Source organism: Fundulus heteroclitus, chromosome 14, assembly GCF_011125445.2.
Source record: "Fundulus heteroclitus isolate FHET01 chromosome 14, MU-UCD_Fhet_4.1, whole genome shotgun sequence".
In the NCBI taxonomy this organism is placed as follows: Eukaryota; Metazoa; Chordata; class Actinopteri; order Cyprinodontiformes; family Fundulidae; genus Fundulus; species Fundulus heteroclitus.
The window spans coordinates 16906680-16919335 of NC_046374.1; the positions used below are offsets into that span (position 1 = coordinate 16906680).

General features: G+C 43.6%; 1 protein-coding gene across 3 annotated transcripts; it reads right to left on the reverse strand.

The window, feature by feature from the left end:
• Positions 1-1344: 1344 nt before the first annotated feature.
• Positions 1345-7449, reverse strand: bcl6b (BCL6B transcription repressor). Of its 3 annotated transcripts, none has more exons than XM_021322671.2 (12): positions 7205-7449; positions 6174-6251; positions 5881-6095; positions 5514-5765; positions 5284-5409; positions 4934-5126; positions 4649-4839; positions 4448-4554; positions 4215-4310; positions 3974-4104; positions 2285-2422; positions 1345-2178 (listed from the first exon to the last, which is right to left on the reverse strand). In XM_021322671.2, the coding sequence occupies exons 3-12, from the start codon at positions 6078-6080 to the stop codon at positions 2038-2040; spliced, it is 1575 nt and encodes a 524-aa protein (XP_021178346.2). In that variant the 5' UTR covers positions 6081-6095; positions 6174-6251; positions 7205-7449; the 3' UTR covers positions 1345-2037. The 3 variants fall into 3 exon arrangements, with proteins under 3 accessions (XP_021178346.2, XP_012730198.2, XP_012730197.2); XM_012874744.3 differs by having other exon boundaries at positions 4215-4313; positions 7205-7448; XM_012874743.3 differs by having other exon boundaries at positions 4215-4358; positions 7205-7447.
• Between the last annotated feature and the right edge of the window lie 5207 nt (positions 7450-12656).

The window sequence follows — 12656 nt, forward strand, 5'->3', positions numbered from 1 at the left end:
TCACTGCATTCCTCCGTTCTAACATGCCATTCTCTCCCTGTTTTGCTGCCTGTGCTCCATGTCGTGTTCTTTGCGTGTCTGGTTGTACATTTTTATCATTTTGTTACAAGTAAAATCCTTTAACTCACTCTGCTGCTCCCGCATTCCTGTCTACGCATGGGTCCTTCTCCAAAACCACAAACTCTGAAACCTTTCAACAACAACCTAGCTGGAAACTATGACTTCCTCATGATTTTGGGAAAACTCTCCATTCCTTTTTAAGAGAAAGAGAAACAAACACGTGGATCTTTGCAGATATAAATGACATATCAATTCATCAGATCTGACTGATGCAAATTAATTTCATAATCTATGTGTTGATTTACTGACAAAAGGTGTTTATTTTCTGTCTGTTTAGATCATTCAAAAGTTTCCGGAAAAAAAACAAATTCTTAAAAGGACAACTAAGACTTCCTCCTTTGTATTGACTTTCTGAAATGATTTTTGCAGAAATCTTCTTTTCAAGCAAAGAGTTTTTGTTTGTGGGATTCAGATTTGTGGGGAGATCTAATGACGGAGAAAATTTTAATCCGTCATTTTACGTCTAGAAGAGGTAGAGGGGAATGGTAAATCTTGTAGCTGGAGCCTGGAAAGTCCCGTCAAACTTCCAGTGTTTGTCCACAGAGCTCGGACAATAAGGCCTGGCGAGCCACGGCTCATCAGGGAGCAGGAAGCGGGGATGACAGAGGGTGGGAGAGTTCACAGACACCCCTTCACCTTCAGGAAGCCTCCGCACGTGTTGGAGTCTCACAACGCGGCCTAGGAGAGCTGGGGCTCTGAAAGGAAACAGGTGCTCTCAGCTTCATTGTTTCCACAGCAAGAAAAACACGGAACGTGGGCTAAAACCCTGCCGGAATGGATTTGAATTAGGACAAAATCCATCCCTCTATCTATCATCTCATCCTTTCAGGATAGTGTGTGTGGAGGGCGGAGGGGGCGGGGGGTCTCCTGGAGTCATTAGATAAGAGGAGGGGTACACCCTGACCAAGTCACCATTGCATCTCAGGGCAACACAGACACAAACAGGACAAATAACCACACACACAAACACACACAAACACACATTCGGCATAAGAAAAAATAATATATTTATGCATGGAGTTTTATTTGCACAGGGGGAAAAGACAAACTCCAGGCAGAAGGAGACGACTCCTGGATTTAAAGCCAGGAGTTTCCTGCTGTAAGGCAGCAGCTCTAGCCACTGCAACACCATGCAGGCGAAATGTGATTCATTACAGTGAGAAACAGAGAAAATACTGTTTTTGAAGTATTGCAAGTGAATAAATACAAATCCCAAACCAAGACTTCAAAGTGACATAAAAAATGTTTTAATTTAAATTTGTCCTGCAAATGAATTCATACAAATACAATTTCAAGTTGCTTGAAAAACATTTTGTCAAATGCCGTCATTAATAATATGTCATTTAATTTCATTCTACAATCTCTATTCAGCACAGGAGAACTAGTCCCTTTTGTCCGTTTGAACTCCAAGAGCATAAATTACTTCTTATAGATACTTAAAAACAATATAGGAGGCCCCAGGCCGTCAGGTTAAATACGCATTTACGAAAAAAAAAAACATCCTGAAGTGCTTCACCACTTTTAAAACCTTCACTCACCACCTCTCTAAAAACCATTCGCTTCCTTTCTTTCTTCTCTTCACATCCTATATCTTTCTACAAATTATGGTCAACATCCTCTTTTTTCCCTGCGCTCTTCCTCTCTTTACATCTCTTCACAAACCTTCATCAACACGTTTCATTACATCTCCATTTATTAACATTCACCCAACATTTATGATCAAATATTGGTGTCATATACGGTCCAGACCTCGTCCAACACAGATGCCTAAAATGTTGGGAAATTACTGACGTCATTTCAACGCCCAACTCTAACATTCAGTGCTGTGCAACTTGTCAATTAAAAATCAAGTGATTTATTTTTATTTTTTTTTCTGTTTTAGGTATAACTGATGCGATTCAGCAGGTTAGAGCTCCTTTAGCAGGCCTGCAGAAGAGGCTGGAAGGGCTCTGTCAGCACCTTGTAGCGGATCTTGGTGTTGGTAATGGCTCCGTGTTTCTGTCGTAGGTGCAGACGCAGCTGGCTCTTGTGCCGGAAGTGAAGGTCACACTTCTCACACTGTAAAAAAAACAAAACACAAGCACCCCACAGGCTATTAATCCTGATTGGTCGGGTTTAAATCCGTTCAGGTGGGATGGATTGCGGGTTGTTTTCTCTATCGTACCGAGTAGGGTTTCTCTCCAGTGTGGATGCGCAGGTGGCTCTTCAGCGTCTGCAGGTGGCGGAAGCGGGTGCCGCAGGTGTGGCAGGGGTAGGGCTTCTCACCTGTGTGGATCAAGACGTGGGCCCTGAGGTGGGCAACCTAATTCCAGGACAGAGCAAAGGATAGGCTGAGATTTGCGACAGTGCAAGAACATTTTTTTTTTGTTCAGTCAAATTTTACACACTATCTTGTTTCTATAAAAAGTAAAAAAAAACAAAAAAAAAAAACAAAAAAAAAACAAGATACAATCTTGATAGGATTTTAATGAAAATCACTGTGTTCTTTTGTTGTTTTGCCATTCAGAAGATTGGCTAATTAATGAGCTACTGTGTAACACCTAGAGTAACAGGAATTTGTGGATTATTATTTAAAAGCTCCTAAAATGTTAAAAAGTAACGTATAGATAAATAGAGACGCCTGAATTACACTTTATAAATCTGAATTATTCCTGCTGATTGCACTCCTCCCTTCACCTCATCTGTTTTCGTTGGTCTCGGCTGTTCCTCATCTCCTCCTGATCTCCTTCACCTGTCTCTGCCTCTCTTATCTCCACATAACAACTTTAAACTCCCTGTTTTTTATTTCTCATCGCTGGTTTCTTCCATTCGATCTCATGATCCTTGTTGTTCTGTGGTTTTGCTATTTTTCCTCCTCATGGATGGTGTAAGTTTTCCTTGTAGTTTCTATAAAACCCTCGTTATTATCACGCAGCTTCTATGTTCCAGCCTGCATTTTACAGTAACTGGAAAATCATCACTATTAACAGAAATATAGGCTTAATAAACATAATTTTGTGTGTAATTAATCTATCTAATGTGTTTCATTGGATGAATTGAGTTAACGAACTAAATTCACTTTTAGACAATCCAATTTGTTGAATGTGGCTGTAAAATATGATATTTTAAAGTAATTCAAACTTTTCAAATGCTAGATTTTTTAGGTCATATTTTCTAGGGAGCCTCGTATGCGTCTTCATAAATTCATAATTTCATCGTGGCATCTTTGAAAGGGTAAATATATATATAAAAAAAAACTATCATACTATCACCTGGGGCTAAAACAGGCTGTTTTATGCTTTAAAAAAGGAGGAGTATGCTTTGATAAAACATACTAACTGTGCAAATTGTTCTCTGATAAGTAAAGATGTCAGAATTTCAGTCGGGAAATCCTCCTTGTTTGAAATGACAGGTGATGTAGTTATGATAATATGGAAAAGCCTGAGTGACAAACAAGACCTTTCAGGCAGTTTAAACGAGGAGTTATCTGTGGGAGAGCATTACTCATTTAGTGTGATCTTCGGGCTTTTGCAATACTGAGTTTCACTTTTTCTTGTAAGTTGAAATCCAGATCTGGGAGCGCTGCCACACCCAGCCTAACCATGTTCCAGCTGCAATTTGGAAAAACAGTAGAATTTGCTCATTTTTGTGTGTTTTGGTGAACAAGGCGGCCATTATTAGCATGATGCTAACATTATCAGCATTCAAAAACTGTAGCAATATGATGTCAGAACTTTTTAAGGCTCCTCTGAACTATTTAGGTATTAGAAAAAAAAATGAAAAAAATATATAAAGGAAAATGAGGAACCAGGACTGACCCAGTGTGGCTAACTTCTGAAGTTATTTCTTTTGCCAGTGCACTGTTATTCCTCACCTGCACAAATCGAGCACCACAGGTGTCACAGCGGTAAGGCTTCTCTCCTGAATGGATGCGGGTGTGAGTCTTTAAGTTGGCTGGGCGGTTAAACTGAGCTCCGCACACGTTACAGCGGTACGGCTTGTCTCCTGCCAGAATAAAGACCACCGATGTTACATGTTTGCTGCTAATTCCCAAGACAAATCCAACCAAAACCAATAATAATAATTATTATTTGGAAATATATGTCATGTTTCACCTGAGCACACAGATTTGGTTCCCTGAAGAGAGCCAGAGTAAGCAAAGGGCGGGTAGCGGTTCTCGCGTTTGATTGGAGGTTGGCTGAGTCGGGCAGCTTCTGGATTAGATGGAAGAAGTTTAGGAAAAACGGAGCCAGGTGAGACTGAAGAAGCAAAGAAGAAAAGAATAACTATTTCAGACGACACAATAATGTGTTTTTTTTTTTTATGAACAGTTTGTGTTTGGGCCTACCTGGTTCCTTCTTGTGAGAAGCAGACACTTTGGGAAGATCCAGAGAGGGAGGTGGCCCGAGGGGAGGGGCTCGGCCAGAACCCTCGTAGCAGGAGACCTGCCCCTGTCTGACGAGGGGAGAAAAAAAAAAACAATACATTTACCAATATCTCTTCACTTGTCTTTCTTTATGATCATAGTCTTCTTGCTTCTCTGATTTACCTATCAATCTGACCAGGCACTTCTCCAGACCACGCCTCTATTGGAGCTTTGAGAACCAAATCTTGACACCGAACCTCCTCTGGCTCCTCCACCTTCACCGCAGCAGCAGCAGAACAGAGAGGGTTCAGGACAATGTACTTGTACTTTTTCCAGTTGCAGGCCTTAGGGTCTGGTGTGGCTTTGGTTTCAATCTAAGAAAAAAAAAAGTTAAATTATTCACATTTCTTTCAATTTCCTTATTAATAACGACAACCAGTTTGTTTGTTTTTTTGGGGGGGGACGCACCTCAGGGTTTTTGCTGCATGTGCTGGACTCGGCAGGGGAGTTCGGATGGCAGCTGGAGCGGTCTGGGCTGTTTGGAGATAAGGTCCGGGCGTTCAGGAGGGGCGAGTCAGGATGTTCTTTCACCTCGTCTGACCCGAGCTGGCAGAGCGGGAAAGCCCCTGGCTTGAGAAAGCGTTCTGCGATGACGGGGAACCTGCAGGAAAAACAAAGGAAGTTCTGCAATGAGCCCAACCTGCCGACAGACAAAGGCCCACAAGCTGCAGGGGCGGCTGTACTTCTGGTAATGGGCAAATGGAACAAAAATAACAGTTTCCTCCGTTTTTCTGAGCACTTCTGCTCTGAAGACTAACCTTGTTTCTGCTGCTGCCGGGAGGGACAGCTTGGGTCCTGGATGGGGCAGTCCCGCTCCTTTAGGGGAAACAGAGACGCCGGAGTCCGGCTCCGTCTGGGGGCGTCTGGCGCTCACGTTCTCTGTGCTGGAAAAGAAAAGTCAGAAACATGCAGCAGGCTCACGTCGAATGCACCCGTCCTCCGCGTGAGAATATCTGGGGGGAGAGGCGGCAGATTTCCAGGCCCTCACCAGTGCAGCTGCATGAAGTCCCTGCACGTGTCGGCCACATGGTCCATCTGCAGATAGGCCGCCGCCGCCAGCACTCCAGAGACGATGCTCGGGGTCAGAGGGAGGCGGGAGGTGTACATGAAGTCCAGCAGCAGGGAGACACAGGACGGGTCCAGGGTGCTGGGGAGCGACACGGTCATGAGCTGCTCCCTGCTGCCGCCGCCACGCCCCTGAAGCAGCCCCCGGCGGGAGTACAGGGAGTAGAAGAACCCACTGCGCGGACAGAGGAAGGCAGATTTGGAAAGGGTTAAACATGCTGGTACAGTGAGTGAACACGGTAGACAACTCCTCGGAGCGCTCCAGGGAACATCTTGACCCGTGCACCAACCTGCAGGCCACGAGCACTGCGCAGTGCGCCTGCAGCTGGACGCTGCCGACCACCAGGGTGGTGTCGGTCAGGATGCCTCTGTGCCGGAGCTCGTTCAGGTTCAGCAGCACGTCGTTGGAGTGGCGCGTGAACTCTTTGACGTATCCCTCGGCCCGCATGGTCTGCCCTCTGTCCGCCCTGCAAACGCCCGACACTTCCATCGGGCTCGCCTGGACCTACGGGAACAGAGGAGGCATCATGAGTGTCTCGGGCCGGCGGCTCTGAGGGTCGCGTGTAGTTGCAGGGAGACATACCTGGATGTGTCTGATAGAATAAATAAACTGGAGTGTCCCAGACACATCTGTTAGGTGAGACCAGCTCCCTACTCGTACCTGCAGGAGAAAAACAAAAGTAACAGCTTTACTCTACGCGTGTGAACGTATTCAGAAAAAAAAAAGAAAGGGAAACGAGAGACGATCAGGCCCTTTCCTGGATGATGCTGATTCCAGTTTTCACAAATTCTTATTCACCTTTTCTATGGTCCACATAGATCACAGTTAGGAGGAGCTTTTAGTTTCTACAGATTATTAAGGAATCGCTGTCATGAGTTCAAGTTCAATTGTCTTTCTCGTGCTATTTTGTATTTTAGTGCTTTCTGCATTCGTTAAGTCTTTAGTCGTGTTCAGTTAGTTTTTGGTTGTGGTTTTCTTTTGCATTAATTACTCAGCCAACCTCTTCACTCACCTCCAGCTCAAGTCTTTCTACACCAACCTGTTCACCAGACCAACCTTCACTTCCAATATTAAGCATTGTTAAGCTTTGTTAAATCCTTCTAAAACTCCTGTCATGCTATTGGGTTTTCATGCTTTCTTTACTGTTTTTTTTTTTTTTTGTGGAAATACAAATTAAAGTTTCTTTCCGGTCTCTTGCGCTGGTCTGGTTTGACCTGCCCTTCTGAATTTTACCATAACTATGATCTCTCTATCACAAGAACAATTGACTTTAATTACAAGATTAATACATTAAAGCATATGTTCCAAATCTTTATCTGCTTTTTATTAAACCCAAACGAGTACATGCTGTTGGTTGGTGCGTTTAGGAATGCCTTTAGGAACTGAAAATGATGCATCTAATGAATAAAGGGGATAAAACTATATTTTTCCTAGTATTTGACATGACTAATCATGAAAAAATTATCTATTTCATTCCCTGAGCTGATTGGAATGGTTCATCTCCTTCACTTAAAATGCTAAAAACAGCAAAAGCCTTTGCAACCACAGAATAATCAGACAGCCAAAACAGTGCAAAACACCCCCAAAAAACCAAATGTGATCTCAGAACTCACCCCGACCAGCAGGGACGAGAAACGCCGTGCGCCTCTGAGCCTTCAGAAGCCCCCCGAGTCTGTGTTCAGTCAGCAGTCAGCGGGACGGGGAGCAGGCGTTCACCTTCAGACCAGCACTGTGACACCGGCTCAACTGCGGGGAGAGCAATTTATAAGGTCTTGCAGGAAACTCCCTTACAACCATAGTCCCTTGTTTCCTCCTTCCTCAATAGCCCACGCGCCCTGTGGAAGAGAGGCAGGAAAAGACCAATGGCTGCAGGCTCAGGGCTCTTGAGTATTTTTAGTGGGCTATTAGTTTTTCTAAACCCCCATGGCTCTGTGAGGAGTAATGGCAGGAAAGCTCGGGGTGTTTTTGTGCCACGCTGAAAAAATATATACTGGGACCCCTTGGGGAGAGGCAGTACGTGCCTGGCTGTCCAGGGGTAGAACTGGGGAACATCCCCCACCAACGCTTTCCGACACTTCAGTCCTGTCCAGGATAAAGGAAACTGCAGGAGAGGAAGCTGGGACGCCAGCTTATTGTTTGATAAACAAGCTATTCTCCGAATCGTTGAGATTTTATCCTCGATTCATGCGCGGTTGACAGATATTTTAATGCGCACCCACTCCCATTGTGCTTGCACAGCAAAAACGAATGAAAATGATCTATTATTGCATATTTTTAATCCATTTAGTTGGAATGAATCAGGAGATTTTTTTGATCTATACTCAGATTTGAGTTTAAAAAAAAAAAAATCAAAGTTGACCACCTTTACTCAGAGCTAAGCTTTAATTGTGGTCTATTTCCATGCAAACTAGCCTCATAAATGTAAGAAACTGAGTTTGAATGGAACAAAACGAGCCATATCGGTGATATTTTCTCTGTTGCGGAGGTAATAACAACTCCGGACGCTGAGCGGAAGCCTCTGGCTTGCTGCCTGGGAGGAGAAGTGTTTATGAGGACCAGAAGAGGAAGGAAGCAGGACAAACTTGATCTTTCTAGATGGGAGACACGTTCTCCTACAAGTGCTGAAAAACAACCTCTACCCCGCCCCAAGTGAGAGGAATGAAGCCGACAGATGTGCAGGAACTCCCCCAAAACATGCATACACACACAACCAGACAGAGCTCCGAATACATCCTGCTGAGCTGCAGAGAGGCAGGGATGAAAAAGGCCGGCGCAGGACATCCGTCAGTGACATAAAGCAAGGAGGAGACACCGACGGAGAGGGCAGGTAGTCATGGAGCCGGGGGGGGGAAGCAAGGGCCAGGAGGTCACGAATAGCTGAAAAACAAGCGGAAAGTTTAACTCATTATGGCAGCTGTCGTGTATCACACTCAGAGCGGCTAATAAAGTCACAGAATAAGTGAACTTTGAACTAAAATGTTTCCTTTAACAAGAGCTGTTGAAGGAGAAGGAGGGCAAATCTTGTCAAAGAAGAGAAATGCTAAGTGTACACACTCCAAAAATGGAACTAAAAATAAGTAAAATTTTCTTAAAATGAGTGTATCTGTCCTTGATTTGAGCAGGTAAATAAGATGATCTGCCAATAGAATAAGATTTTTGCACCATCATCTTATTTTAAGTGCAGGATGTCTAATTATCTTGATTTAGGGGTCAAAATACTCATTCCATTGGCAAATGATCATATTTACCTGCTCAGATCAAGGAAGAAAACACTATGTTTAAGAACATTTTGCTTATTTTTAGATCCGTTTTTGCAGTGTGTACACACTCCACAGTGACGGGACAAGACTAAAAAGCTTCGCCACTCTTGCTTGTAAGATAACTAAAGCTCAGTCAGATTGGATAAAAAATTGCCTGTGAACATCAATTGTCAGTTTTCACATAGATTGCTAATAGCATGTATATCTGGGCTCCAACTAGGCCATTCTGAAACATAATCACGCTGTGATAAAAAACCCTCCAAGTGTAGCCCTGGCTGTATTCTTAGGGTCACTGTCCTGCTGGAAGGTGAACCTTCACCCCGGTCGTCTTTTGCAGCCTCTAACATGTTTCCTTCCAGGATTACCTTGTATTGTGCTTCCATCTCCCCATCAACTTTGATCAGCTTCTCTGTCGCTGCTGAAGAAAACTACTTTCACAGATGGGTACGTTTTTTCCCCATGGGATTCTGTGTTCAGGGTGATGAACGGCGCTAGTTTTCCTCCACAGCATAGTGCCGTGTATGTAAGGCAAATTTATTTGTATAGCACATTTCAGCACAGAGACAATGCAAAGTGCTTAGGCTAAGAAGCCTAGTTCTGGTCTGAGCAGAACACTTTATTTCACGTTTTCTGTGTTCTCCACATAACTTGAGGTAGGTATGCTGGTGAAGATTCTCAGTCATGCTAGTCATGGTCATCGGCCCCAATAACGACCCTAACGACTCCCTGTTACAGAGGAGTGGACCAGTTTCCGTTTAATTTGCATGTCATCTAAGCTATTACAAGGCCTTTGTTGGGCAGTAGTGTAAATCTTGATGCTCCACATTACTCCAGACTTTTTGAATTGAGTAAGCTTCCGGGATAGGAAGCTAACGTCTTCAAACTTCGGAAAAAAGTCCAGTTGTTGTTTTTTTTTTTTTTTACTTTTTTGGAATAACTTGAGGTAAACTACAAATGTCACTTCTTATCCCTTTCTTTCAAGAAGGACTTTCTCTTTGCCAGTCTTCCACAAGGGTTAGATGGAGTGAACTACTAATATTTATCCTGTCGGCAGAGCCTTCTACCTGAGCCGCGGATCTCTGCAGCTCCTCCAGAGTTACCATGGGACTCTAGGCTACTTTTCTGGTCTATGGTCTCCTTTTCTAGCCTGTCAGTTTAGTCGGACGACCATGAATCGGTAGGTTAGGCTTAATACTTTGTTGAGTTTTAGATAACCTGAGCTTGGGATGTTCTTTTATGACCTAAACGGGCTTTGAACTTCTCCACAGCTTTCTCCTTGACCTGTCTGCTCTGTTCCTTTGGCACTTTGAATCATCTTGTTACTGAAAAATGCTTTATCAGTAAACTTGCCTTGCCTTGGTCTTCCTGATGTTCTCCAACAAGCCTCTGAGAATCTCAGAACAGCTTTTATACTAACATTAAATTAGTCAAAGACTCTATTATTAACCTCTTAATGCAGTCGGTTGCACTGGGTTTTATTTAGGCAACTCCATACATATGCACACCTTATATATACAGCAGCACTTGTCTTTGTAACGGGATTAAAAACGGACTTAGTGTCAGCAGGTAAAGCTACCGGAAACGTGGACACTTAAACAATTTTGAAGCCAATTAATGAAACCCTGCCCAACATGAGGGTTTCTGCTCCTATTAAAAATGAGAATCGGAAGTATATTGTTTGCATGGGACGGCGGAGTGAGACGAGAGTGTCCTTGTTCTTTAACGTGTTTGGATGGAAGGTTGGATCATCGGTAAGCTTTGTTAAAACGAGAAGCCAAAAACAGAGGAAGAAACCATAAAGGAAAACAACGATTAAGAAAACAGAGTGGGAGATGTAGGTCTCTGCTACTTCCAGGCATTGTGAGAAGAACGGATGAAGGAGGGGGGGCGGTTGAGGAAAAGTGAGAACATTAACTAAACGGGTTCACCAATGGCCGGAAGCCGTTGAGTCTGTCCCGTTGGCAGGACCGGGCAACGCTCTCTGTGACTTCCTGCCTCTTAGCCCATCTGTGAGTGCCCTTTGGCGAGCGACCGATGGAATGGAGAGATTATGTTATTTAGGATCAAAACGAAGAGGTCGCACTATCTGTCTGTGTTTTACATGTAAGGCTTCCCCTCATTTTGTGGTTTCCTGGCGAGCCTGGAAAGAACTTTTATCCATCTGATAACATTTGGTCTGAGGCCATGCCCCGTCGGTGCCAAAGCGTCGAAAATGACCTAGATCTGGGTAAACCGCCTCTCCCTGTGGTTGCAGAGCTATCCAGATGTTTAAGGCCAAAACGGCAGAGGTGCAAGAGGAAGAAGGGAAATCCCAAGGAAGGCCGACTCTCTGACAGAAATAGCCCAAGATAGAGAGAAAATGAATGAGTTATGATATTCTTCTGTTGAAGAAGTTACTCTGGTGAAGCAGTTCCCAAGCACGTTGGGTGGAGTGGGTGGAGGAGCAGAATGAGGAGGAGGAGGAGGAGAAAAAAGGATGGGTGTCGCGCGTAAGAGACAGTTGACCCAAATCTGATCAAGCGAGAAATTGTAAACCCTCCCTTGACCCTCATATGAAATTCAATGTCTGGGGTGGGAATGGGAAGTAAACTAGGACCCAGTTTTCTTTGCCTGGTGTCTCTATGCCAAAAAAACTGTCTCCAACTCCTCATTCACTGTATACTTATTATGGGAGTCTTCCTCACCAGAATATAAAACCCACAGGAAGATTCTGTGAAGGTTTTGCAGCCACAAAACGAGCCGAGTGGAAAACTGAGAAAGCTCTCTTCTTCTGTGGAATTTTAGAGGGAAGGTATCGGCCAGAAGCTGCTCATTCAATTCAATTCAGGTTTATTTATGTGGCCCCAATTCACATTTTGCACAATTCTATGCTCCCAACTCTGTGGGAGCATGTTGGGGATGATCTCTTCCTCTTCCAACATGACAACAGAGCTCAAAGCAAGGTCCATAAAGACATAGATGAAAGAGTATGATTAGGATGATCTGGACTGGCCTGCAGAGAGTCCTGACCTCAACGCGATAGAATATCTTTGGGATGACTTAGAGCAGAGACTGAGAGCCAGCTCTTCCCGTACATCATCAGTGTCTGACCTCACAAATGCTCTTCTGGAAGAATGGTAAAAAAATAAAAAATAAATCCCATAAACAGACTACAGAACTTTGTGGACAGCCTTCCCTGAAGAGTTGATATTGAACCCTATGGGTTTGCACTTAAAGGGGACATATCAGGCAAAATCCACTTTTTTAGACCATAATTACATTTTGTTATGTACTAGGAGTATCTAGCAGTGCAGCAAAATTTAAAGTTATCCCATCCAGGTGCTGTGTAGATACCTTTATAACATGTTATGGTACATCTTTTTGTTTTAAATTACGTTTTTTGAACAATTACTTCATAGTATTTGCTGCAGAGCTGGTAACCAAGATCATGGACTTCTTGCTAACCAATTTGGCAAATCTGAAATTTAAAAATTTTTCACAGCAATTTTGTTGTCCAAGCTGAAGGATGCCAAAGCTACAAGTGAAAATGTTCAGTTTTTAGGAGTATTAAAGCTATAGTAGGTAATCCTGTTCAGAAACACTTTATGTTACACTGGATGAAATGGTCCTTCCATCTTGAAAGTTGTCATTACATTATGTATTCAGAAAAAAGGAGGTTAAAAAATTAGATCTCTGTGAAAGCTGCAGACATGTAAACATTTTGACCAATCCTGTTATTCGGTCCGAATGGAAAGAACCAATCAGATGCCTTCATGTCTTGTCCTGTCCACGCCCCCTCTGTCCCTCAAGTTCCGAAGGTATCACC